The sequence below is a fragment of the Tigriopus californicus genome, chromosome 9 (genome assembly GCF_007210705.1).
Source record: "Tigriopus californicus strain San Diego chromosome 9, Tcal_SD_v2.1, whole genome shotgun sequence".
Taxonomy (NCBI): Eukaryota; Metazoa; Arthropoda; class Copepoda; order Harpacticoida; family Harpacticidae; genus Tigriopus; species Tigriopus californicus.
Window position 1 is genome coordinate 436,055 of NC_081448.1, and position 27,664 is coordinate 463,718.

Here is a 27,664-nt window from a genome sequence, read left to right on the forward strand (position 1 = left end):
TTGCTTCTAGCCAGCTCTTCATTTTCTTTTGTTCCAATTATTGTTCATTTTTAGGGTAACTGGTCGTAAAATTTCTCTATTTTCAAAATCCCCTCGAACAAGTCTAACAATTTGACGTACTTACTTTACTAACTTTACCCACTAATTGATCTCGAAAATATTTACATACATTTCTTTTTCTACCCAGATACATGGGGATTCTTTACATTTCAATGTCTCGGCATGAATCCCATAGTACATAAACGTTTTAGGAGAATGTTTTCCTTTCCCTAGAAAGTAACTTCATCAATAAAGAATACATAGTGCTTTTCAAAGAACATGCGAAGTAGTGCCGGGTTGAGTCAGGACTCGAGTCTGAGTGCACTCGTGTCTTTTACTCGATTTTGGAGAAATTGGCCGGGCTCGAGTCCGGACTTGTAAAAAAAATACATTATATTTTCTTAGAATTTCGTAAGGAGAGTCTTATTGTTAGATCGGGCTCAAATAAAAGACTAGAGTTCGGACTCGGCGAGCCAGGCAAAAAGTCACAAAAATCAAAGGACTCGCACGAGTCCGATTTTTGCCGGACTCGCCCCAGCACTAATACCCAGAGGTGTACATAGAGGTCGATGGATGATCAATGCCATATGGTGCCATGTTTAGAATCAGTCAACTCGCTTCACGGGTATAGTGCGCCAAAATTTGTCGAATGTCGAATGCAGGTGAAGAAGGTGCAACCAAGCCCTCTAGTGCAACCTATCGACAAATGTTTTTACAAAATGACAAACAAGCAAATAACTGAAATAAGTTGTGTAATGAAGTAAAAACTCTTGACGATCTATTTTGATTTGAGGGTGTTGTAACTTATATAAGGGCTGAAGTTGAGAAACATTATACAACAACTTTAAAGAGTCATCATTAGGCCTCGGATAAAAAGTGAATGAAATGGGCAAAAAAATGTGCTGGAAAGGTGACGGGGAAAAAGCAAAATTTCAAAAGAGTGCCAAAAATGTCATCACAAAATTGCAGAAAAGGAAAATTGTTGAAAACTCAGGACGAATTGTAGTGTTTGCCTAAAACCATCTGTAACAGCGGAATAGAACACTTCTTCCGTGGGGGTTTTCCTCCAAAATTTTTCTAGAATATAGGAAAATGTTACATTGAGTTTTTTTTGCAAAAAATGCAATCAGAATTCTGTTTTGTCTCGGATGTGTCAAATTTGTCAGTAAAAGCAAGGCAGTAGTATTGAGATTAATGGATTTTCTTTATTTTGAACAAATACCATTGCATGAGCCTGCCCTGCCTAGCAGACTTGCTACAGGCCTATGCGTTTAAAATACAACTCTTGTTTAGATCTCCTGCTATTTTTCTCGCAGTTTTTTTGAAAAACAAACCCATTTCATCTTACAAGAACAGTGTTTTGAGAAGATGGAAAATTTTCTGAAGCTGCACGCCCCAGACTTTTTTACAAACCTTCTAGGCCACCCCACTGCCTAGCCTGTTCAGTCTTCGAGTTTGCAATATGTGGGTGTTTGAAGGGTCAGTTGTCTGGTGTCCATTTGAGGACAGAAGACCACCTCAAGGCCGCCACAAAGGAGGCTTGAGCCAACCTCGAGCCGAGCTTCTTCAAGAGCAGGCACTCCAAGTTCCACTCCAGGTGGACTGGAGTTCATGGTCACTGCTGTTGGGGGCAACATCAAGTAACATGGGTTGCTCTTTAGTCTAGTTTTACGATTGTATTCAATTCCATACCCATGTGCTTCAATTTTATTTGCATCATACACATTCAAAGCTAAAAAAAAATGCTCCATTTTTACAGCCACACAAGCCTGTATCGCTGTCTGCATTTCTTACAATGAATTTATATGTAGCATGTTTTATCAAAAAACCCAATTTTTATTGAGGAAAGTTTTTGCTCTTTGGTCTGATAGGCATTATTTAATGTCTTGAAAGGTTTGACTATTCAAGTAGTTTCCATAATCAAATATCTTCAACATGATAAATTTTTGTTTGATTGTTTGAAGAGAAAATGTCCAATACATTTTCCCTAACATATATCAGGATTTTGCATCTTGGATTGGTTCTTGTAATCGTAGTAATATATAAAGTAATAAATCGTTTCATTATATCGGTGTTTTTATCAGGGTTGCTCTACAACCGAAGTTCGTACGATGGGATTTCACTGTATCCTTCTTTAAATCTGCGTAAAGGTTAAACTGAACTGGACCAGCAAAGCTGTTATTCCAAGCCAGTAAAGGCACAAGGTACTTTTGTAAAAGAATACACTTTTATCCAAATAAGAAGTATAAAATCAGTAAATACTTTTCAAAACATGCCGAGGCAAGAATGAATTGCATGAAATCTAACTTTGACTTAGCATTTTAATCTGGCGATTTAAGCTGAGGATCCCATTCCTAGCAGCGGTAAGGAAGTTCGCATAAAAAAGGGAAAAACGATGGATCTTTTCCTTTCCGAATCAAAACGGAAGAAAAATTCACGCTCAAGCCCTGGATAATCCCGGTTAGCTCGAACAAGAAAGTTCTACTCTCTTCTTTCTCGGGCTCCTTTATTGTTTAACTCACTTCCATCTGATACTCATAGATGTCGTTGATCCGGTAACATCTTTCGTGTCAGATTTGGACAATTTTTTGAAAAGCATACAGCATCAACCCTACATTAAAGGAATAACCCGGTTTGCCAACTCAAATTCGCTCTTAGATCAGATATTGTATAAAGTTTAAGTGGAACAAATGAGACAAATTATCATCTTTCGTTTCACAGTGCCGAGGATTACATTCCCTGAAAAGCCATTCTTGACGCGAAGAGCGCGAAGACATGGAACGATAAGATTACTGGGAACAGTGACACCTTCCACAAGTTCCAAGTCGACATGTCCAAGGCAATGAATTCATCGATCGCCCCATCAAGTAGCGGCAATGGAAGTGGCGTTTCAATCAATGGTTTTCAAGGAACTGATGAATGACACTTGGAAACCAGATGTTCATTCTCTTCAGAATTCTCCATTCGAAATGAGGAGCCGAATGGAGAAGTTGGGTGTTTACGCAAGATCCAAGTCTTCTGACCAATCCCATCCACATCAGTAGATAGCTTAGGCGCAACGGCAAATCCTCGCACTATATTTATAATAATCATGACACAAAAGGTCGTTGACAGGTTTTATCCATTGGAAGCTGAAAAATGATTGTATTAGTAGTGTTCCGTTTGTAAGAGGTGTGTGGAATACCAAGAATCTGAAGGCAGATGAAATATGCTGAGACACCTTTCGACATGTTTTTCTATTACTATTAATCCTCGTTAGGGTGGTCTCAGGAAACGCACGAACCCCAAGCCCAAGCCCGAGAGAGTAAGGTGAAAGAGAGAGAGAGAGAGCATTATTGCCTGGCCTAGTTCTTGTTTATTTCCCTCGAGATGAAGTAATGAAATTACATCCAACTCGACATACCTTACACTACAATGCTACCAAAGTGATTCGCTAAGACCAATTGATATCGCTTGATTTGAGAGAAGAAAAACAAGCACCCGAGTTTCATTTAGTTTGTATCACTTCCATTGGTAATCTGGTGCGCAATAAATACTTAAATTATAGATCAAAGCAAACAGTAGGCTCATCATGACGTGTCCATGACATGTTCGGATGGTTCATCTCGTCGTTGTTGTTCTCGTTTCTCCTTGGACAAGTCTCGAACTAGCACGCGAGGGTCCAAAGGAATCAGTTCCGACATTTTCTTGGCACTCAATGTGATTTCCATTCCACTAATGGACATTCGGGTCGAGATCTCGTTCAAGTTCAAAGGCTGGATGTTCAAGCCATAAATTGAAAATGGGGCCAGGTTGCGAGCTCCTCCGGTGGATTTACGAGCTACACTTCGCTTGCCTTGTCGACTCGTGCTCTTTTTGGCCACATTTTGTCGTTTGTGGGTGGAGTTGTCGGTCGGTGGTTTCGAATGCGAACTGATATCGGCCTCTTCCAAAGCAATCAGTTCGGCTTCAAAGAGCCCTCGAAGAGCCTCGAATTCGGCATCAGCCTCGGGATCCTTCACCAGATCCGGGATCTTGTCCCCATGCATCATGGCTGTGTGCTGATGAAAATCCGACAAGTTGCTATGGGTCTTGCCGCACTGTCCACACTTGTATGTTTGAGTGTGCTTCTTCAAGTGATTGTTGATGGCTGAGAGGGTCTTGGCTTCGAATTTGCAATCCTCTCTGGGACAGAACATGGTGGTGCCAATGAACCGGCTCAAGTCGACTTTTTCGATGGATGTCCTAGCACCAGTTTTGGACACATACTTGCTCGCACTCACACTCGACTCGAGGGGATGGTCTTCATGGAAATGGGCTTTCTGTTTGGACCGCTCAAAACCCGGTGTGAGATGGCCACACAACTGGCACTCCAAATAGCCTTTGACACCTTTGCCTGCGAAACTGCGCACCTTTAGGCTGTCATTGGGATGCTGGGCATTGAAATGATCCCTGATCTCGTAGATGGGACCGATCACGTCGTCACAGAAAAAGCACTTGTAGTCGGATGTGGAGCCCACTTTGGCCGTGAGCATGTCCACCACTTGGTCCCGCGATAGTACTTTGAAATCACTTGGATTGCCACCCTTGTCTGAATGCTCCGAACGTACATGACGCTCCAACTTTTCTTGGATCTGAGAATATTTGGGGCAGAATGCACACTTGAAAGTGGGCGTTCGTTCAAAGGGAGATATCTCCATGATCCGCTCCTTGGTTTTCTTGTCCAAAACTTGAGATCCCACTCCCACGTCAAGGGAAACCAAAGCCTGAGGTGGTGGGGATAGTGCTGAGAGGAGTGGAGGAGGAGGAGGAGGAGGAAGAGGGGCTGCCTCTGCGACTGTCATCTTATCAAGTGTCGAATTGGTCGTCAAAACATCTGCTGTTCCTTGAGGTCGTTGAGGCTCTGCAGAAATGGGCGGTTCAGATGTAGCGGAACTCTTTCCTATGTCTTGAGCCGTAGTTGAGGATGTTCCTTCGCAGTGATCTGGAGGCTCTTTTCTTTTCCGCCCTCTTTTGAGCGGCCCAATCACACCTGCCGCTTTAGTCGAACCCTTTGGCCGGCCTTTCTTCTTCTTGGGTGGCTGCTGCCCCACACCCAGTCTCTCCTCGACAATAGCTTTTCGTTCCAGCAAGGTCGGGATGTTCCAATGAGTGTTCCAATACTCGTGACTGAATACTTTCGTCTCGTTGGTGCGTTCCTCAAAATCAGGATTGCTCTGAGCCTCTGGGTGTTGAATCTTGTAGTGAGTGTGAATGGAATTGAGAATGTTGGCTGAGAATTGACAACGAGAGCACAAAAACTTTCCAGTTCGCAGGTGAAGGAGCTTGATGTGCATCTTGAGACTTTTGATGGTCTTCTTCTGAATGCCACATTCTTTGCAATCCATGGGAAAATTATCAGCCTCGTCCATGACTTTCGAATCAATGTCAGCCGGATTTTCACCTGATTGACTTGATTGCGAATGACTGGCCTTGAAAAAGGCTTTGCTCTTGTCGCCTTTGAACGGGTTGGTAGTGGTTGGCTCCTCGTCGTAAAGAATTCCCCGAATGTGCTTGAGACCCGACATGTTTCGACTCCACAATGGATCTCGTTTCTCATCTAAGCTGGAATCAGAGTTGGATGGATCGATGTAGAACATTCGGAGCGGTGTCACACTTTTGGCGTGCTGAGGGTGAGCATCCAATATGTGCTTCTCCACTTCGACTCTCGAGTCTGAGGTGATTTGGCACATGGAGCACTTGTATTGGTGGGCCATGTCGTGGATACTTTGGCAATGGTCTCGGATCTTAGCCAACTCACTTTCACTCACATCGCACAAACTGCACTTGTATGGACGGTATTCAAACGGCTCGGCCGGTTTCTTTTCCACCGGTTTCTTCTCAACAGGCAGGGGTACGGGCACGATTTGTTCCTTTTCTTTTCGAATGTCTCGAACGTACTGCTTCCTATTTGGATGCTCATCGGCCACGTGCTTCTCGGCGGTTCTCTTTTGCCAATGAAAGTAGTGACAATGACCGCATCGGAATAGAAGATCGCCGTGACACCGAAGATGGAACTCCAAATCGTCCAAAGGAACCGGGGCCAAGTTATTGGGACAATGAGGACACTGATACTCTGACAGTTCGGGATGGAGCGCCATGATATGATTGAGAAGCATGAAATCGTCGATGGTGCTGTAATTGCACTCCACATCCGAGCAAGTGAATCGTGCCGTCTCCGGCACAAGCATCGGCAACACGGCCATTTCTTCTTCGGGCAAGGGAGCCTTGGCCTTCTCCTCCTCGGAAATGTCAATGAGCGGAGTCATTTTCGAGAACGAATGGTTTTCCTCGTTGGAAGGCGGATTGATGGGCGTGATGGTGGGCGGTTCGCGAGCGCGCTTCAAATGAAGCTTGAGATGCTTCTCTAGATTCTTGCGCACTTTGGTGGAGAAATCACAATCCCCACATCTCAATAAGACGCGAGACATGGAACACCTTTGAGAGAGTTTTGACAACTCACTCGGACTGAACGTATCTTGCTGCGAGCCTACTTTGGAGAGGGCGTGCTTAGGCGTGACTAGGAAGAGATCTCGTTCGGGGTGGTTCTTGCCGGGGATGAGGGGCACAACCTTCAGACTGGTCACTTTGTGGGCGGTTCGGCCGTGATTTCTGGCCACCATTGGAATGGAACATCGGAAGGAGCAAAGACTGCAAGAATAGCGCTTCTTACCATGCGTTTTCAGATGCTCCAGCAGAGTTGGAACATGCTTGAAGCTCATATCGCAGTGAGGACAACTCAGAGACGATTGCGACATGAGACAAGTGACGAGATGATCCTTTAATTGAACCACTTGCTCGCCTGCGTAATCACAGTTTTTACCTCCGCATTGGAATAAATCTGTGCCTTCAAGGCCATCTACGGTTTCCATGCTCACTGACTTGAAACCCTCCTTGGCCACTTGAGTCTCTTTGTGCTCGGGCAGGTCATCACATGAATCAAGTCCCTCGTTATCATACTCGCACACATCATACTCATCACTCGAAACGGCCGAGGTTTTTTCAATTTCCAACAGCCTTCTCGCATGAAGATCAAAGTACCTGAACAGCACCTTCAACGGCTGATCCCAATGGGTCTGTATGGAATGGAACACAAACTCTTGGATATTCGAGCAACACCGACTGCAATGTGGACACACAAAATCTGACTGTTTGCCCATGGGATCATGGACTTCTAAATGGGTGTAGAAGTCGAGTTCACTTTCACAGAGTTTCCCACACTTATTGCACGTGAAAAGAGGCAGTGCCGCCTCATCATCATCGTCCTCTTGTTCACCCCCCAAAATGCCTCGACACTCGAAATAGCCGTGGTTGGAATCCGGGTGAAGGTTCTGTTGATGCACCATCAAACTCAATTTGGATCCACAACGATAGTAGCAATAGGGACATTGGAATTTGGCCGATCCATGGGCGCGCACGATATGACCCACTAGCATTTCGGAGGTGAAGAATTGATCCAAGCATAAAACACATTCCAAACATTGATCGCCATCAATCTGCTCAGGCTTGCACGCGTGAATGTGATCCAGATGGTAAAGGAACTCGGCGGCGTCATCACTACTGAAAGCACAATGGGACGCGGCACACTTGAAGAGGTCACTGATACATTCCGGCCCTAATTGGGCTAATTTGGCGTCCTTCAACTTGTCGGGGCTATGCCTTTCTGCTTCTAATTTAGCACTAAACGAGGCCACAAACGTGGAATCATCGGCCGGTAACGAGGTGTGATGTGGATCTGGAGCCAGCAATGAGCTCTCTTCCGCCTTAAATACGATCTCATCCACTTGCCAACCCTTGACTAATGTCAGTAAGTCCACTTTTTGAACGGGATTTCCGCTCAAATCCTCCCGCTCATCTGGAATACTCTTAACGTTGGTTTTGAGTTGATCAATGAGAGATGATATGTGATTGGTGTAAGTGTTTGGGGATCGAGTCACTATCATGGGTCCAAGATCGACGATATCAGTCGACACTTTTTCGACTTCTGGAGTGGCCTTTGTCATCGCATTTGGCTTTGGATCTTCTTTCGGGGCGTCATTGGTCTCATCGTTCAGTTTACTCAAAAGTCCTTCAAGGGCCCCAATTCGAGTTTTGACACTGCTTCGAACATTGGAGACGTTTTCAAAGTCTTTTCTAATGAACTCCCGCCGTTTAAAAACGATCTCTTCCGTGCCAGTAAAAACACTCAAATCCGGATCCTTGGGCTCTTTTTTAACCACCACGGTGGAAGCAGGAGGAGGAGGAGGAGGAGGAGGAGGTTCTGGTGATGAAAAAGGTCTCTTTCGGGACCCAGTCTTGACATTAAGTGAGCCAGGAAACCAGGTCTTACTTTTAGGAGCCGACCCATCAACTTTGAGCCCGGTTTGACTTCTTGTTGTTCGCACTTCCAGGTCAGTTTCAGCATTGATGTCAACTTCCTTTCCTTTCGATTCTATCTTTGCAATTGGATCTAGTTTCAATTTCTTGGGCGGCCTTCCCCTTCTTTTCAAAGGGGGTGGAGGAGAGGAGAGAGCATCAAGACTTGGAGGTGTAGCCCCTTCACTTGGGGGTTCATCCTTCCCGACACTAGTATCACCTTCATCAATCACCAGTTGGTCTTCGTCGTCGTCGTCGTCGTCATCATCATCGTCGTCAACATTATCTTCGTTGTCCGTCGAGTCTTTATTAGAACCATCAACGACCTCGGATGTGACGCTTGAACTCGAGATGTTTTGATCTTTCACAGCAGGTTCCACGGGTTCCAACAATCGCCTGGATCGTCGAACACTTTGCTTTGTTGAGCTCTTTTGCGGTTTACCACTCGATGGATGCACTACCGACTGCTTTGAAGAGCTTTCCTCGGGGACTAGAGCTTTCTTCAGTGTCGGCTTCGACTCTGGAGTGGGCTCATCTGAATCAGAATCGTCTGCCAAGAGATATTTCAATTGTTTCAGACTTAGTTTCCCGGCACTTTCTAGATCATTCGCCCTTTGAAGTAACTTCTTGGCCTCCTCTGGCTCTAGAGCTGCGACGATATTCTTGAGCATTTGCTGAGTCCGATCTTTGGACCCAAGGCAGGCCTCCGTGTGGGTGGCTTTCGGTTTCTGACTGGACGGCGAAGACGGATCTTCACTCTCACTTTGACTGTCCTCGTTCTCAATGACCTTCAATTCATTTTCCGATTGGTCGGACTCGCTCTCTTTGGCCGTTTCATCATGGCTCTCGTCAAAGCTTTTGGAACTCATGGGCTCATCGGCTGAATTGAGTCGCTTCTTTTTTGGAATCTTAAAGCTGGCAATGGCTTGGTTTCGCTCGCTATTGGAAGCATCTCCGTTGGTAGTCGAATCAGGGACCGGATCCTCGGGTTGTTCACGTAACTGGAGGCGATCTTGCTCTTGCTTCCATTTGCGGTATTCACCGTACGTAGAAAACTGTTTGTGCATGTAAAAGGGAGAGTTCTGCGAATCAGAGGGCGGACCTCGACTTGGCAAAGGATGGCGGGGTGGACGGTGATCTTGACTGAGGACAGTCCGATTGGATGAAAGAGTTTGAGGTGCCACTGGTCGTGGCTGTAAGGGAAGCCGGGTGCGAGGTGTGGGAAGCAATCCGTTACCACGTGGCTGACTAGTGGGCAAGGGAAGCAAACCATTACCCAAGGTCGAGTCTAACCGAATCTTGGGGATTTTAGGTATCACGGCGGTGGTGGTAGTGGTGGTTGATGAAGTGGTCGAGGGCGACAACGGGGCACTCTGTCTTTCGAGGGGGATCACTTTGGGCTCTAATTTCACAGACGGTTGATTCGCCCGGGGTGACATGGGTGTGTTCATAGGTATCGAGCGGGGCGATGGAGGTGACGCCGGACTAGGGGAAGCCGGACTAGGGGAAAGCGGGGTTTCTAAAGGAGGTGACTGAGGGGTTTCCAGTCGAGAGTCGGACAAAGTCTCGGGCGGGGGCGAGGCGGGTGACTCGATCACTGATGAGGAGCTGACCCGTGGATCTCGTCGCGGTTTGGCGTCTAAGGGATGAGGACTTTTCTGGGGTAAACGATGCACCAAGGAGGGGGACTGACGGCGGTCGGACCGGAAATCGCGATGAGAATGGGGCTCGCGCTCAGCCAGTGGTGGGATGCGGTCGTCTGAGCTCCATCGACTGGGTCGGGCCTGGGTACCCGATCGAGGATGACGCTCAGGGAACGCGTCAGGCAGCTGACGATCCGAACGATAATTCGGCTGGCGAGGATGAGCGACAGGACCATTTTCTCGATAGCGATCAAATGGGCGGTTAAAATCCGGCCGTTCAATAAGATCCCGCTCATAATCGTCATGAGAGCCTCCAAATCGATTTTCAAAATCGACCCGGTCACGAGCGCGATCCCGACCCCGGAGAGCGTTGGGGATCGGGCCAGGACCATGGTCAAACACGGGTTCATCAAAGGCGTCGGGGTGGGATGCGCGGGGCCCACCCGGACCCAACCAACCGGGACGAGGCCCATGGGTGGGTGGGGCTGACCAAGGCGAAATCAACTCCCGCGGAGGTCCACTTCGGCTAAATCCACCTCGAAAGGGAGGTTCAAATCCCCCCCGACCGCCCCGCCAAAAGGGCCGGGGCGCCCGATGGGGCGGACCGGGACGCCAAGGATCGAGACCGGGACGGAGGGGTCGGGCCCCGAGCGACGACTGCCAAGGGTTGATGCGACCGGCCGGCGGTCGAGCCATCCCGCCGCGGGGAAAGGTGGGCCCAGGCGCGGGTCGGAAGGTGCGATGAGGCGAGACTGAGCCAGGGTCGCGTCGATCAAGGGATTCGGAGCGAGGGGGGCGATCCGAACGATCCGAGCGGTTCCCGCGCTCCCCACGAGGGGCACGGGCTTCATCCGGGCGATGACTGGGTCGCCGATCGGCCGGTCGACTAGCCGTCCGGGGCGGCGAGGTGGGGCGGGAGGCGGGACGGGGCTCGGCTGGAGGCGAGGCCGGCGAGGCCGAAGGCGGGGTGGGAATGGGCGGCCCTTCCACCTTCTGATAGAGCTTGACGAGCACCTCTTGGCACTTGAGGAGGGTCTCGAGCTTGAGTTTCTTGTCGGTGTCGGTGAGGATGTGATGGAGGGACTTCATCTTGGCCAATTGGGGGTCCTTGGTCTGGTCGCGGGTGCGCTCCAACTTGGCGATCATCTTGTCCAAAAAGGGCAAGTACTTTTGCATGCCCGACCATTGTCGATCGTACTCGTCCATTTTGTCGCTCAGCGGGCCAAGCGGGCCAAGCGGGCGCTACGGGTTTACGGGCACTGTCAATTTTCAGTCTTACGGGCCCAGCGGAGCAGCGTAGACCAACCGCCGGCCTGGCCTCCTCCGGGCTCAGCACATCACGGCCAGTGCACAGCGGTCACCCCCGGCTGACCGCAGACACGGGTCCAAGGGCTGGCCGGCATGAGTGGCGTCTGCCTGGTTGGATCTGATGGATGGCGTGATTGAAGCCAGCGCACGGAGGGAGACGACGATGCGGCTAGTGGTGCGGCTGGCTGGTTGGACACTGGATGAGGCAAGCCAATCCTGGCGCAGGACCATGCACCCGGTCGACAGGCGGGCGCACGACGGGCATCCGGCTTCAACTTCGATTTTGATTGATTTCTTGTTTGAGAGGTGCGGGTCAATGAATGAATGATTGGCGACGACTGCTGGGCCTGGCCACGGCTGGACTGCGGACTGCGGACTGCGGAACTGCGGATCTGCTGGCTCGGTGGGTTCTGTTGGGCCAGCTGTTAAAGCCAGCTGGAGAATAACACGAAAGTTCTGCTGAACCTTATGAACTCTCTGAGCCAGCCTAAGGCAGCCCAATCAGCCGGGTCACCATTCTGCAGGCCTGCTCGCGGCTGGCCGCGGCTGGCCTCGGGTCGCCTGGCCAGGGTAGGCCAAAATCAGCTGGCTTACAAATTATGCGGATCACCATCCCAACTTAGCCGCGCAACCTATTGCGTAACCGAGGCGGGCCAAATTTGCTGGAATATGGCATTCTGTCGATGGATATGGACATTTTTTAATTGATGGTAGGAATTTAGATTAGCAGCACATTGAACTCCCCATTGTTCAGTGAAGGATCTTTCCGGCCAAATATAACCCGGCACCCTGATTGGGAGGCAATTTGGAGAGTAAGTTTTCAGCATCTTCTTTTTCCATTATATTGAGCTAAAATATTCAATGGTTGGTTTAGAAAAAGTAATGCTTTTAAGGTTAGTCACCAAAAACTTGCAAAAGGGTGCTTTTCCCACTAATATTTGGTCGGAAAGGATGGTTGCCAAAGTGTCGACGCGTTGTCAATCACGCAGTAAACCAACCACTTGTAAACTGATGATTGACATGCCATAATTGCTTGGAATTCTACCCATAGAGAATTTGCAACGTCTCCCAGAAGAGTTGATAGCTTATTCATTGTGTCATAGTAATTGGGCAATAGACTGTTCATTAAATAATCTCTCGATAAGGTCTGGCATCTTAGAGCGTTTTCTCTCGGTTCTCCTAAAGGTTCTGGTAGGACAGATGCGTCATCTCAATGCTAGCGATATAGGTTTTGCCACGGTGACTCGATGAACCCGAAAAACCTCAAGAAATGGTGTTTCTCCTTCGAACAAACCACGTTATCAATATGTTTTTCACCAATTCAGACAAACCCTACATCCAAAATGACGAAAGTTGTCTCGATTAAATTCAAGTCTCAATTGTACCTGTGTTTTAGCAAGTTGAATGGTAGTCGAAAACTACTTTCAAGCAATTAAAGTCATACTTCAAAAAAGCATTTTGTTGGCTGAAAGACCACCCCACTATGGCTGGTTGAATTGAAGAAGGAAGGCGATTTGAAGCTTGGATTTTTGTTTCCTCGGGTCAACAATACAATCTTGCATTTTCCTTCATAGGGCAATGGATGGGATTTTGATCCTTTGAGTTCAGACATGACCAAGGGTGGTTCACAATGAATGAAGTTGTGCCTAAGATCTACCAAAACCCTTCAAGAAGACCCTTTTTGTGACTGGAATATTGGTTGGCATTGCCCGGTCAGAGTGGGTGGGTTGTCTGTAAAATTTGCTATTTGGCTGATAGTTTGATCCCATTTGTTCATCTCTTTGTGGAATATTTGACCTCCATTGTTCAAAATTCAGTTTTTCACATATTTATCTTAGCAGTAATTGCAACTAGTGATGGAATCAAATAAATGTTCAAAATCAGGATCGCCAGAAAGCTCGGAAACTCAAAGCACCGCCGTTTCCAACGTACCCTAAAAGGTTAGGTTTGACCAAAAAGGTAACCCTGGTTTGCTAGAAGAAAAATCAGGGTTACTTTTTGTGACTAACTAACAGGTTTCCGATATTCACCCAGTAATGCCATAAGCCACTGACAGTGTAAATTGGTAGCCGTAGTTGCAACCTCCTGTGATGATTTGTTTGACCCCATCAGTAATTTTAAGCAAAGCCAAATGTGCAAAATAAAGTGAAAAGATGCGAAAAGTACAAACATAAAACATTGTGACAACAACTCTTTTTACTCAATTTGCCCGTCCATTTCGGAACTTTGAGCTCTGTGGCATTTTGACCTACCTATCAAATGAAGCTTTGCACGATGGCAGCCTCCTTTTTATTCGCGAAGATGATAAAACCACCTTTCTCTCTTTCATTTGCCCTTCAGAAGCTCATCAGGTTTGACAAAGAAATTGCCCACTGACTCGAATGTCTGTCTATAGCAACGCCTATGATAAAAGTAAAAGATTCTGTGCCTTATCTTCTTCACCAGCCCCCAACTTGTTTTTTTTCTAACGAGGAATGCCTTTGTCTCTCCTTTCTATCTACCTACCTATTTATCTGTCTGAATCTCCTCTGAGGAGATGCAGAATGTAGATTTGGGTTATTCAGTCGACAAACGAGTTTCTCGCCATGAGCACCTCCAGGTTCTTAAGTGTTTCCCTTTTACTTTTGGGTACTGTGAGTGCCGAAGAAAAACTGAGTAATTTTGCGCCTGCACCATATCGTGCAGGCCCTTGGGTGCTTTCTACCCGGGGGGAAATTTGGCCCAAGCCACAAATCCAACAGTCCTCATCGTCCTTCTTCTCCATAAACCCGGACACCTTTCAGTTCAAAGTGAGGATGAACGTTATTCGCCACCGATTAGTTGGCGGTGCTCATTTTTAAATTTGTGACAAACTGTTAGAAAAGTTGAGATAGAGGCTTTAAGGGTTGTTAATATCGTGTTAGGTTAGGTTAGGTTAGGTTTGATAAGGTTAGGCTAAGTTTCAAAAAGTAGCACCGCCAACTAATCGGTGGAGAGCAAAATTTACCCAAAGTGAGGCTTGAGGTTGAACATATTTGAAGTTACATACATACCCTTACAAGAGCCTTCAATTGAAGCAAAGCGGTTGGCATTTGGAAGAGTGATTTTAGATATGGTCATGGCCATTCGTAACAGACTACGCTTCAAACATTGATCAATGTGTGTGCTTACTATGCAATCAATTATTTGTATTGAATTTCTAGCTGGGTCCCGAGTTGATTGAATGCGAGATTGTTCAAACGGCATTGCCCCGCTTTTTTGAGCGTGTCTTTCCTAAGTTTTCCACCAATTCCCGGACGCCCAAACAGGAATTGACCAATGCCATCGATCAGGAATATTTGGGCGGGTTGGACCATGTCCGAGTGGAATTGGTGGGCACGAGAGCCAATTGTGAAACCCATCCCTATTTTGGCATGATTGAGTCTTGTGAGGTCAACAACGCCTTTGTTAATATGAGAGAACAATGAAAATGATGACATATTCTGGGTCCCGTCTGTTTCAGATAATATCACTATTGGAGGTGGTGACAAGAACGTCATCACATCTGAGTCTGTGTGGGGTTTGTTGAAGGGGTTGGAATCATTTTCACAATTGGTATACTCCTCCTCCTTTCCCGTAAGTATTTTATTGGTTATTACTCTTACCACTCAAACATCAGGTAGATGATGAAAAGAGTTTTGGTCGTTCCTCAAGAAAAGGGATGGATTACAGTTACAATTACCTTGGCCAAAAAGAGGAATTCGCTCCCCAACCGTTCCGTTCAAAAACCAATTACAATTACTTGTACTAAAATTTAGATAACCAACAATTCAAGTGTTTTTTTGGCCTCAACAAGACCATACTTCGTTATACCAATGGTTATATCTTTGTTTTAAACAGTTCTTGGCAAAATGTTACGCTAATGAGGATTGATATTGTTCATTTGCTTAGCATTGCATTACACCTTACTTACTTGGTCATGTTTGTGTAATGTTCGTCAGAAAGGCAGTATTAAACATTCCCGAACCTATAAAACTTCGTGTTAGAACTTTTTGTCCACAGTCATGGATAAATATGAATGAGCCAGGTCGTTTAGTGCAGGGGAATTTTAATGAGGAGATATACGCAAAAAAGCAATGCAAAAAAAAAAATTTGAAACCACAAACAGTTATTGTTGTTAAAAGGCCTGATCTTCTTTCTTCAGGATGGATGAAAATATAAAAAAATGGAAATTTCTGTTAAGATTGCCAAAAAGGCTTCATGCTTCCTCAGTTGCCAAGAGAGAAACTAAAAATTAAATGTCACTCACTCCGGGTCGGGCTGGAAAAACAGAACAACTAACGAGTCGGTTTGGGGTTTTTTTTTGGGTCGTAACAATGACACCATTTTAAAATGTGGTGGGATTCGAAAAAACAAACAGAAATGAACTACTGTAATTTTGTTACTACTGCCTTGGTTATTTGGGACTAGGGATAGAGGCAAAGACGATCGGAGGGAGAGTAAACAACCGAGCACTGCTCCATCAAAACCAAGGTCGAATCTCCTTTCCAAAGGAAGACACATTTCACTGTGATGGCACTGTTTCCAGAACTAGGTTGGTCAAGCTTTAGTTGAACTTGTAAAAAGTTCATTCAGGGGTTGGCAATTTTTGGTTGATAAAGAAAATTAAACGTATTTCTATCCTCACCCTATCTAGTCTCAAATCAACGAAACAACCATTCAAGATTATCCTCGATTTCCCCATCGAGGTTTTATGGTCGATTCCTCGCGACACTTCCTTCAGATGAAAATGCTGAAGCAAACATTGGACATTCTGGAGATGAATAAGATCAACGTGTTCCATTGGCATCTTGTGGATGATCAGTCATTTCCCTACCAGAGCATGAAATTTCCCAATCTTAGGTATGGAGAGTATTGACTTGCGATTGATCAAAGGGGAAAGTTTTAAGTGATTCAGCTTAGTGCAAAAGGCTTCTTCCGGTAAATTGAATTGAATACGACAGACGTCAACCGGTGAACAATGCAATGGCCATTTTGATTAGCTATTTTAGGTAGTTTGACTAGATGATAGGAATGGCAGTCGAGGCCAAAAGGGTGATTTGAACTGAATGGAAAAACACCCCCCTGCATCCGACATGGATGGAAAAAGTTAGAGAATATGGCACTAGAACTCTGAGCTTTGAGCTTTGAAGTGATTGGTTTTGCTTGAATAACGCCAAAAACTAGTACTTTTTACGAACAAAGAAAGGTTCAAAGCCATCATATGGCAAAGTTTGCTAGAAAAAATTGCTAGTTTGCTACTGAAAAAGACTTCCTTCAACGCACAGTCTCCTTGGAGCATATCAACCATACACCCATACGTATTCACCAACGGATGTGGAGGAAATCATTGAGTTTGCCCGACTCAGGGGAATACGCGTGATCCCGGAATTTGACACGCCCGGGCACACCCAGTCGTGGGAACTCGGTCAACCGGGTGTTTTGACTCAATGCTACACCGATGATGGGCACCCGGATGGCTCCAAAGGGCCCATGGATCCCTCGAATGAGTCTCTTTTTGACTTCTTGACCGACTTGTTCCAAGAGTTGTCCGCTGTTTTCCCCGACAATTACGTGCACTTGGGAGGTGATGAAGTGGACACGTCTTGCTGGTGCGATTTCTAGCTTATGGAAGACACTGAGTTTCTCAGTGTTCCTTGTGGGGGCTCATGGTCTCGATTTGGTTCCAGGGAGAGCAATCCACACATCACGGAGTTTATGGCACATTTGAACATCACCGGGGAGTATCGGAAGTTAGAATCCTATCACGTGGAACGAGTGTTAGGAATTGTGGATCACTTGGCCAAGAAGAGTACTCCGATTGGTCTGTGACGATTGATGCAAGTGTCGTGTTCAAGCAAATCAATATCTTCTTTATCTCCTAGTTTGGGAGGAAGTGTTTGATAATGGTGACAATATTTCCAAAGACACTTTGGTGCACGTGTGGAAAGACGGGTGGCAAGACACAATGAAAAAGGCGCGTATACAGTATTCCGTAACCTAGCTGCCAACACCGCTTAATAGTTAGATTTTTGACATTTTTAGGCCACCAAGGCCGGCTTTCGCGTTCTATTGTCGAGCCCCTTTTACTTGAATCGCATTGCGTACGGCACTGATTGGGTGGATATGTACAAAGTTGAGCCTCTAGATTTCGATGGAAGTGCCAATGAGGAGGCCTTGGTCCAAGGCGGAGAGGTATTTTCAGTAAAAATAAGTGAAAAAAGGTGAAAAAAAGACGTTTATTTTGCTTGGTTACTGAAGTTTTTTGTTGTTTTTACGGGGCATGAATTTGTTGATTTTTTTTACCAACTTATTGCATGAATACATATTTGTGCCTAATATAGTTAAAATCATTTTTCATATCTGTTTTTCAAATCATCAAATTATAGCACAGATCGAATGAATTATTTGCGAAACCAGTAGTATCATTTTGAGACAGTCTAGGTTATTAGTGCACCATAAAGTTATTTTATAACTCGTAATAACGAGTAGAATTGGCCGCCAATGCTCACGAACTCAAAGGAAGTGATTAGAAATTAAAGAAATAAAGAACCTTATAGGAAATTGAAAAATCTCAAGCGCAAGAGTGGCATTTTTTTCACTCTTTCTTTTGGCGTTAACTGAGGCATGGTCATTATTAAATGTATGGGGCCAATTCTTTCTTGAATTAGAAGGAACGGGATGTCACGCACACCAAGCTCAATGTCATTTGTTCGCCAGGCTTGTATTTGGGGTGAGTGGGTGGATTCGGTGAACTTGGTGACCCGAGCCTGGCCTAGAGGTTGTGCGTTTGCCGAGCGATTCTGGTCGGATTCCTCCGTCAAGGATGAGGCAAAGGCTGCGCCCAGATTGCAAGAGCAAGAGTGTCGAATGCTTCAACGCGGATATCGAGTCAATCCGATTGTGGGGCCCAACTTTTGTCCAGTGGATTGGGATAGCATTCTGTGATTTTAGTATGCTTTGCTGCTAAGCATATGACGGATTTTGTAACCAATAAACAACGAATTTGATTCCATGCCAATGTCTGTCTGATGGATGATGAATATTGATTGTCATGTCTGGATGTGTAAAAACAACACAAAACATGACTTTGTCAAGAACAAAAATAAAACATTTATGTAGTACTCTATGGTTTTGGTACTCTCTAGTCTCGCATGTATTTCGGTTCTTCTGCTGTTCCCAATGGGGACGTTTAGTCAAACGGACTTTCAGGCAAGCTCTGGCAGGTTCGTTTGTTTGCTGGTACCAGTGTCAGGGATGCAAGTTTGGGGCTTCAAACACGTTTTTTTAGAAGCTGACCCTTCTTTCGCATTGCTCTATGAGGAAAGGTCAGCTTCGTTAAAATCAGTTTGAAACGCCTATCTTGTTGCATCACTGACACTGGCAGGCAAGTTTGTTTGCTGGTACCAACGCTTGCCTAAATGTCCGAATAATCACTCGTATCTTAGTTCGTCACCTGGAGACATCATTTGGCTTTATCGTTCTAGACTCGAGTCCGAGTCCTTTCTAAAATATTCAAGTTCGGATTCATGAAAGAAAATATCGTCCTTTGGTTTAAATTTCGATTAAGGATTAGGATTAACGATAAGGATTAAAATGTAGAAAACAGACGAAACGTAACCTTTCATTTCAATAGTGTTGGGGATTACATTCTATGTAGTGGTTACAAAAGCCCGTGAAAAAAAAAATCAAATCAAAAGTCAAATGATAGCAAGAGACTCCCCAATTATTTCGGGTTTAAGTCAACCTTTTAAAGAGCTCGTGTAGTCAAGCCTAACACTCTACTCTGTTATAGAATCGTTGACTCAAGCAGTCTATAGAGAGGGCTCCGGTCCGGTTTGCTTTAGGGTATATAAGCAAACTTATTAACCTTATCTCTTCATTATATTGTACTGGACAGCGTGCACAGCCTATCCATGAAGTCCTCACGGCCTCCATGGCCTATCCTATTGGGTCAACCCCTGCCCTAGTACATGCCTAGTACCACCGGTGACGTCACCCAGATAGCAGCCGGATCAACTAAAGTGCTCATATGTTGCCACTAACAGTTCCGCTTTGATCCAACTACAACCATGTCATCATCCCCATATCCAGCACGTCAATTGCTCCTGTTGTCCAACTCCACGCTCCACCCCGGCGGGTACCTAGAGTACGCCCAAGGCTACATCAAAGACTTCCTCGGGCGATCCGCCGTCAAAAAGGTGCTTTTCGTGCCCTTTGCCCTACGAGACCATCAAGGCTATACTGATAAAGTCAAAGCGGCCTTGGGGCCATGGGGCTTCCAAGTGGAAGGCCTCCACGATTTTGCCGACAAATGCCAAGCGGTGAACTCTGCTCAAGCTATCTTCATCGGGGGCGGAAATACGTTCCAACTCCTCAAGGTCAGGCCAAGAGTTAGCTCATGGGGTCGTCATTACTAATTGACCTATCACACTAGGTCCATTACACAATCCCATTTTGAACGATTTGTATGTCATTCGACTGGTTACGTTTAGGGTCTGTACGATTTCCAAGTTCTGGAGGCCATTCGATCTCGGGTGTTGGATCATGGGATCCCTTACATGGGATCGTCGGCCGGCACGAATGTCTCGACCAAATCCATCCACACCACCAACGACATGCCCATTGTATTTCCACCCTCCTTCGAAGTAAGACCATTGTTTGGGATCGTGCCTTTGGATCTTGGTCCACGTTATCACTTATCATTTGCGTTCTTTCTTGTAGGCCTTGAACCTGGTGCCTTTCAATATCAATCCCCATTACCTGGACACGGATCCCAACTCGACCCATAAAGGCGAGACCCGCGAGGAGCGGATTCGACAATACCAGCAAGTGCCCGGGGTTCCACCCGTAGTGGCCTTGCGAGAAGGTAGTTTGCTCGAGGTCACGGGTGATCATGCTATCTTGAAGGGCCAGTTGGAAGCCTTGCTCTTCCGCGGAGATGCCGAGCCTCGAAGCTACCCAACAGGCACGGATTTCGGGTTTCTCTTTCAAGAACTCAAAGCCCAGTGAGATCACAATAAAGAATTGATTTATCATTTGGAAGGACAAGCCAATGCGTTGAGTTAGACGGGTATGACATCGATGCATTCCCCGCCCTCTAAATCCAACGAGAGAGGCGTATCGTCGTCGTTCAAGTCTTGGCCATCCAAAGTGAAGCGGAATGTGTTGAGCGGGCACTTTTTGAGCTCGGAATATTTTTCCATCAGCCTACTCATTGGGTCTTGGGGACCCAACTTGATCATAACTGTCGAGCGTCGATCGCTGGCCTGACATTTGAGCTCTATGAGATCTTGATTATTAAAATCATCAAACGAATCTTTGAGCATGGATGGGGCCACTTCTAGCGATAATATACTAGCCACGCCCACATGTCTCGAGGCAATGGTTTCCGAGGGTTTCAAAATGTCCGGATCTAATCGCAATTGAAGTCCGCGGACAGGGATATCGATCTTGAGGGCTAATCGCTCGAGGATGTCGGCAAAGGTGTCGTTCTAAAAAGCCAAAGCAAGCGTCATGGGTTATTGATTCACCTCATCTCCCAGCCCTGGCCGAGCGATCTCGTCATCGGAGAGTTACCCGATCCACCATGTCCCGAATAATGGCGTGTCGCCATCGCACTTTCATTTCAAAGGATTGAGAGCCTTGGCACACCATTTGCCCATCAGCGTCGCCGTCTTCGGTTTCCTCCCTATCCGTCTTCTCATCCACCTCCAAATCACGGTGGCGGTTCAAGCGTTCCATTCGCTCTAGCTAAAAAAAAATGATCCCAAGGACAAGATGATTGATCATCAAGGGTCTTGGGACTGTAACTCCAGAGCGCGTTCACTTACCCGCAATCTGGACAAGGCCATGTCTGTTCGGCGTGATCTCAGCCCTCCGCGTACCCTGCCCCGCCCCCGACTATTAGGCTGGCTCAACTCGGAACGAGCTTGGGATCGGGTGACATGGCCATGGTCAAGTTGAGAATGCAGAATGGGAGTCTGAACGGGGTTTTCCGGTGTGGGCGGGGGAGTGACTTCGGAGTCGGAAGAAGAATTCGAATAGGACGAAGAAGAGGCCACCCGGGTGGAAGGGATCTCCTCATCCGGCGGGAGAATGCCTGGGTGGGGCCTGCAGACCTTGACTCGTTTGGCCGGCGGCGAAGTGTGGTGATCGCCCTCTTCTTCAGCGGAATCATTCTCGGACCGCGGAGATCCGCCTTGGCCGTGAAATTCCTGTCGCACGTGACCTGTATGAATAGGACATATGATCAATAGCATTGGAATAGCACTGGATTTTGATTTGACCTGAACGTGACTAGATCGGGCCCACCCACCTCATCCTTGGTCACGGAAAACTCTCCACCAAGTCTGGGTCAGAGTATGCCCGTTGTCACGAACATTAAAATTGATAGTCAGCAGGCTCAAGACATAACTGAATTCTCGCTCTCTTCCCCTTGCGACTTAGTTCACTTGATAAGGAAATCCCAAATTATTAAGTTGTTACTAACATAGAATTGAGACTTTTAGAGCAAAGCTTATATCGTTAGGTGTGGTTTGAAACTGAATTTCCCACATCATCTCTCAATGCGGCCTCTGTCGGCCTCAATCGTGGCCTCCAACCTTGGGCGGGAACTCTGGCAAACATGGCGGATGTAGTCCCCGCACATTTTACCCGAAGCGGACCTGATGTGGGCCTCCAAAGCTGCGATCGATGAGTGAGGCTTGTGGCAGGCATCTCCCGCCTCGACCAGAGCTTACTAAATACTGACAACCAAAGGGTTCAAATCCAGAGTGTCTCATAAATCTCCTGCGTCAAAACGTTGTCCAAATTTGCAAATATCCAATCAAGGGTCAAATAGCTGGTATGACAGTACAAAAAGCACACCATTCTAATCCGCTTGAGCTTCAGGGCACGACATGGTCGAGGTTGGAGTCCACCTTCTCTATTGGCTCTTAATTTCCCACCCAGGTCTCTTTTGTGGCCCATGGGACACTGGTCGCCTGCACACCCCTGGCCTGAGCCATCCTCCTCATGGTCCTGAGTGGGTTCCTCTTAATCTTTCTCAGACTGCGAGATGAGCGAGATGATGAGCTGAGCAGACCCCCGGTCAACGTACCTACTGTTCCTTCAGCTTTGAACCTGGTTTAAAAGATCCGAGACAGCTAGCACGTAGGTAGGTGGCCCATTTCCCAGGTCTTGGGCAATAGAAGGATTATAAGGATTCCGCGTGAGGTGATTTCGATCACAATTTTCTTTCGACCTTCATGACGATGGTATTCAAAATATGGAGAAAAAAAGCTTGTACGTCAAGTCAATAACCCTCGTTAAGCCTGATCTAAGTGAGATGACCAATTATGACTGAAATCGAATTTTGTCCCATTCAATACGTCGCAGGGGGTATAACCGGTTCCGGTAGACCGGTATAACCTTGCTGTCTATCTTGGTGCTAAATCGTCGAGTTGGACATTAAACCCATCGAACCTTGCGTTTGCTGGAGTGCGTTGGTGAGAAATTCCACTTCGTAATCCGAATCCGAATCCATGGCCCCAACTCGGTGATGTTTGTCTCTACAGCGGGTTCTCGATGCAGCCGGTCTACACCATTGATATGTTAGAAACCTGGACGAGCTCTTGGGAGGAGCAGAAAGAGATTCCTTTAGCGCGTCAGGTCAAACACACACCATACCTATAAAGTGCACGTAAGTCACGTGATAGAATTCAGCATCGCCAGATCCTGACCCACGATTGATCCCAATGGGCCAGATTCGACGCTAGGGTCAATGATGTTTTTGTGAGACAAGCAATGTCCTAAAAGAGAAAAGCAACCAGAAAATGTTGAATGCTTTGCGTGGGAACCACATTGAATTCCAAAGACAGACCATGTTCTACCACCGCAGTTGTGAGGGGACTGGCTTCCAGGGTCAAAAGTAAAGGAAAGACAGTGATTAGTTTCTTCTTCTTTTTCTTTTTTTTGAAATGGGACTGTCACCTCATTACCTGTTGCATCTACAAGGGAATCAATGAAATTTGTGGTACCCAAAAAATCGGTGAAGTTACAAACAGGATCACTTGTGTGGATATTGCCTTTTTCTTCATTTTCTCCACCTCCAAAGCGTGACAGTTTGAGTCATGGCTGGATCAGGTCTGTCAAGGTCAAAATGGCAAAAATGGAAAACAAAAACAGTGAGAACAAGGACGAAAACAGTCATAAAGTGGAAAATGACTAAGAATATAGAAATTTGGTTAAACAGTTGTTTTTCGCCCAAAGAGACCCTTGATTTTTTTATAAAGTCGACTAGGGCCGGCCAAAACTTGCGTCCTGCATAATGTGCAAATTTTGCCAAAAAAGAAAAAAAACCTTGCACATCCGAGATTTTTCTGCAAATTTTGCAAGTTTAAGAGCAATATTTGACATTCTTCTGCAATTTCGCTCCCGTGCGTCCATGCCTTGTTGCCACCAACTTGTGGCTCAGCTGATTCGCCACGGCCCCCCACCCAATCTGTGCATGTTCGAGTGAGCGGCTTTGCCCAGCCAATAGACCAATAGACCAACAGGCCAAGAGCCAGCTGACAATCGACAACAGGCCCGAATTCAAACATCTGAAGTCGGAACGGTCGCGGAACCACGTGTGCTCCATTCTCCCTGCCCCTCCTCCTCCTCCTCCTCCTCCTCCCAGGTTTAAGACACGCCTTCCCTGACGTGAGAACCCCCGCTTGCCAGGGCTGTTGCTGCTGCTACCGGTTGAGTCCGTGGGATTGACGCCTTTTGACGGCACCGGTCGGGTATTTTCGCTCACGTTGACGTTTTCCCCGGTAAGTCCATGTCGCTCGGGAGGCTCTACCTACCGAGTTGTGGGTGGGGCAATGGTTAAATGGAGGCAGGAATGGCATATTAATGACATCTAGACCTCGAAAAAGCTCGTCATGCTAGTCCTTTTTAAGCATGTCATGGAGAAAGATATTTTTATTTTTTAAATAATAGTGCCTGCCATGACTGTCTGCCTGTCATCACATTGGCTTTTGACATCTCTGACCTTCCCTAAGATGAGCCTCTAATAAGTCAGAGCTCATATACTGTGGTATCACTTTCCACCTATAGCCTATAGCGATTACGGTCCCCTAGAACATATGATTACCCGTTTAACATAGAGCGCTATTCGATAAAATATTTCCCCTTAAAAACCAGCCAAAATGCTCAAGCCTTAGAAAATGGCCAATTTTCGAAGCTGCCAAATCGCTTTGGTCCTTTTTATAGGGCGGAGGTAGTGTTCTTGTCCCCGTCAAAGTACGGCCAAACAAATCTAGAAGCGAAGGAAAATGCTCGTAAGATGCCAGACTTCGTCAACGAAAAAAATTTCGCTTAAATACTGTGACATGATAAATTTTGGGGTTGTTCTGGGCGGCCTTTCAAATTTTGCCAGAGTGAGAGTGAAATTCCGAACACTTACGAATTTGAATTAAGCAAGGATAGTTATACTTAATGTCTAATAATGCACCAACACTTCTGCAATCGTCATTTCTAATGACATTGCATCAGGAAAAACACAATTTTGCCTTTTATTGGTGACAAGCTTGAAAAGCCATAGTTGACCTTGACTTACTGTTTTGACTTACTTAGCTCAATGACCAAGAGCTTAATTACAAAGAAATTAGTCCTAATTCTAGAATTGTCCCAAAAAGAAGGGCCTAAAAATGTTTTGGTACGCAAAAAAATCGTTGATTTAAGGTCATGGGAAGGATATGTTTGTATTTCAATTTTCCAATTAAATAGTTTAACAATAACGTTCATTAAAGGTTAACAAGCATGGCCCTGGGACCCCCTTGTACAGGTACTGTATGTCTGGCGTTATTAAAATGCCCAAAAACTTGAATTATTGATTCTATTTCGGTAAATGACGCCAATTCAAATCAACCTCGGGATATCTTAAGACTATCCATTACATTTGTAAGCATGATATTTAGCTTTTTATGAACAAAATGAGGGATCAAATACCACAGTTCTTTTCTCTGATCTGTTCACGATTGTTTGTCTGCGCTGAAAACCCCCAATTATATACATGGGGGGCATCCATGGTCACCCGTACTTGATTGATGGAGTAATGAACGAATGAACCGGGGGAACCGAGCATAGGTTTGACTTAAGCGTTCCCTCTGATCTATTGTAATAACCAAATCATAATAGTTGCAGACGCACCGCCATGTCGGGTCGGGTTCGCCAACGAGCTACGGCCAATGCCAACATGGATGCAGCCACCACCACGGTCAACGAGCGCATCTTGCGCGAATGCCACGCCTTGTACACGGACGAGACTCACGGCATGGTCTCGATCGCCCAAAACGTGGATCTCAAGCTCTTGGCGCCGCGGAAAAAGATCACCATCATGCTTATCGGAAACCACTCTGCCGGCAAATCCTCTTTCATCAATTGGTAAGTCGTTGCCCTTCATCGCTAATTGCGGGCGGTTGGTAGAGGATCAGATGTCCAACACATGTTGACTTCTATGAATTCGCGGACGGAAGAAATGGCGGTCGACCCAACGGTCTAGTGAGCATGATACTCCCGACACCGGAGCACGGGATATCCCGGTTGAATTTTGATTGCCGGGAAAGTGAGAAAAGAAAGGAGATTCCAAGAAATTCCCGAGATAATTCAGAAACCAAAATCAGGCTATATGCCTCATCAAGTCTATTAAATTCGCAACAAAAGTAATAAAAAAAGACATGTTTGAATCAAAAAGAACTCCGGCCAGTCTCGTTTTGAATTTTGAATTCGAATGTTGTTAGATGATGTAAATCATTTAATATCTAACAGTAATTGCGACCGAATGGGTCAATTTTTGGCCTTTTGTACTTCTCCGGATAAGTGGTTTTTATGTTGAGTTTTAACATTTATCCGGTACCCAAACAACCCAAATGGTTCAGGCCGTACGTACATAGTAGCGCGTCCGAAATGCCTTTTTTCCATACTTGCTAAGAAGAACCTCCCCAAATACGTTGAATTGATTTATCTGAAAGCAAGTTTTCATAAAAAATCTTCGAGCGAAAATTCACCAAAATGATGAACGATTATTTCAATGGGTCTGAATTTTGAGATTTGCACAACTTTCAACGGGAGGCGAGGCGAACTCAAAAATTTGTGGTAAAATAAATCTCTGCATCTATTGTTTTGAGTTCCAAGTTGTGCCGGACATATCTCTTCTATTTTCTTTTGATAAAATCACGATTTTGGAATGCGTATATTGTTGTTATTGTTGTATTTTTTCTTGCATCTAAAGTATCTCAAGAATATTAACAAGCAGTCTGAGAAAAATCAATGCCATTTTTGCTCCATGCTTTATTCGATGAAATTTTGCGCTGTCGACCTACTTTGGCCTCCTCATTGGACATTTTCTGATTTGGAATAGGCACCTAGTGGGTTTTGCATGATCAGATAGCGCTCTTCAATCTGAATTCAATGACAATTTGGAGTATGATAGGACATGCCATCATTGTTTCCATGAGTCAACCTCTTGTAGATATAACTTTAACATGGTTATGCTTAACACTGGGATCAAATCAATGAAAACTCATCGAGCTCGGTCTTTGACAAGGATCTCGTGGTGAGGCCAAGGCTACTTATTCTCAACGATAACGCTACGAAACGAATCGAATGTTCCGATCAATTTGTTCGATCCACACGTATTTTACGTCTTATTCACAAGTTACCTGGGTCGCCGAGTAAGACCCCGAAATTTATATCATTATGCGTATCGCCAAAGCCAGGCATTCCTGTTCTTGGCAAGAAAATGGCAGCATGTACAGATTGTCCCTCACAGTGTTGTAGGTGCATGCTGTAATGGCTGGCCTGAAGCCGCCAATTTTAAGGACAAACGAGAGACGTTTGCCGTCCTCCCGCGAGTCATCCGATCTTGGAGAGGTTGGCTTTGGTGCTTTGATCGCTCTCGATTTTGGTGAAAAAATAAACGCCATATGAATGACTGAATCGACAGTATGACTCTATGTGGTTGCGATCAATCGCCACAGTTTCACGCCACGTGCGTTTTCAAGTTCAGGAGGCTTGATCATCCCAGCGAAGCTTCATTGACTTTTGATGGCCACCGAGGAGCCATCCAATGTTTGCCTTTCAAACCAGATTTTGCATGATTGGAATTCTTTTAGAGACCCTATTTGCCTCCAAAGCAAGACTTTTTGGGTCCATTTAACGTTCCCGCTTATATGTTTTAAGAATAAATGTTTTATTTTTTGAGCATTGTCTTTCGACAAGTCAAGTAAGGGCTGGAGCTTGGAACGAAACAGACTCTCTGGGACACGAAAAGAGCC

The 27,664-nt window shown here is 45.8% G+C and overlaps 5 protein-coding genes across 8 annotated transcripts in view; 3 read left to right on the forward strand and 2 right to left on the reverse strand.

Annotated features, from left to right (window-relative positions):
• Positions 1-3,519: 3,519 nt before the first annotated feature.
• LOC131886352 (uncharacterized) lies at positions 3,520-11,801 on the reverse strand. The gene has a single exon (XM_059234648.1). It carries the CDS (start codon positions 11,259-11,261, stop codon positions 3,609-3,611), a length of 7,653 nt encoding a protein of 2,550 aa, XP_059090631.1. The 5' UTR covers positions 11,262-11,801; the 3' UTR covers positions 3,520-3,608.
• Positions 11,802-13,908: 2,107 nt separating this feature from the next.
• On the forward strand, positions 13,909-18,484 carry LOC131886069 (beta-hexosaminidase subunit alpha-like). The gene is made up of 9 exons (XM_059234296.1): positions 13,909-14,152; positions 14,546-14,768; positions 14,845-14,957; positions 16,018-16,223; positions 16,649-16,972; positions 17,051-17,184; positions 17,246-17,337; positions 17,406-17,555; positions 18,081-18,484. Exons 1-9 carry the CDS (start codon positions 13,949-13,951, stop codon positions 18,306-18,308), a joined length of 1,674 nt encoding a protein of 557 aa, XP_059090279.1. The 5' UTR covers positions 13,909-13,948; the 3' UTR covers positions 18,309-18,484.
• A 593-nt stretch (positions 18,485-19,077) lies between these two features.
• Positions 19,078-20,411, forward strand: LOC131886073 (probable alpha-aspartyl dipeptidase). Its single transcript, XM_059234303.1, has 3 exons — positions 19,078-19,741; positions 19,856-20,008; positions 20,085-20,411. The coding sequence occupies exons 1-3, from the start codon at positions 19,433-19,435 to the stop codon at positions 20,370-20,372; spliced, it is 750 nt and encodes a 249-aa protein (XP_059090286.1). The 5' UTR covers positions 19,078-19,432; the 3' UTR covers positions 20,373-20,411.
• Positions 20,370-23,050, reverse strand: LOC131886072 (uncharacterized). Its single transcript, XM_059234301.1, has 4 exons — positions 22,827-23,050; positions 21,194-21,591; positions 20,940-21,113; positions 20,370-20,854 (listed from the first exon to the last, which is right to left on the reverse strand). The coding sequence occupies exons 1-4, from the start codon at positions 22,885-22,887 to the stop codon at positions 20,426-20,428; spliced, it is 1,062 nt and encodes a 353-aa protein (XP_059090284.1). The 5' UTR covers positions 22,888-23,050; the 3' UTR covers positions 20,370-20,425.
• A 782-nt stretch (positions 23,051-23,832) lies between these two features.
• The window catches only part of LOC131886070 (EH domain-containing protein 3-like), a 27,125-nt gene continuing 23,293 nt past the window's right edge, over positions 23,833-27,664 (forward strand). The window contains exons 1-2 of one of the 4 annotated variants that reach the window (XM_059234300.1): positions 23,833-24,157; positions 25,533-25,772. In XM_059234300.1, the coding sequence (XP_059090283.1) occupies positions 25,629-25,772 (144 nt within the window). In that variant the 5' untranslated portion in view covers positions 23,833-24,157; positions 25,533-25,628. Of the gene's footprint in view, positions 24,158-25,526; positions 25,773-27,664 lie in introns of all 4 variants that reach the window. The other 3 variants (XM_059234299.1, XM_059234298.1, XM_059234297.1) reach the window with 3 other exon arrangements.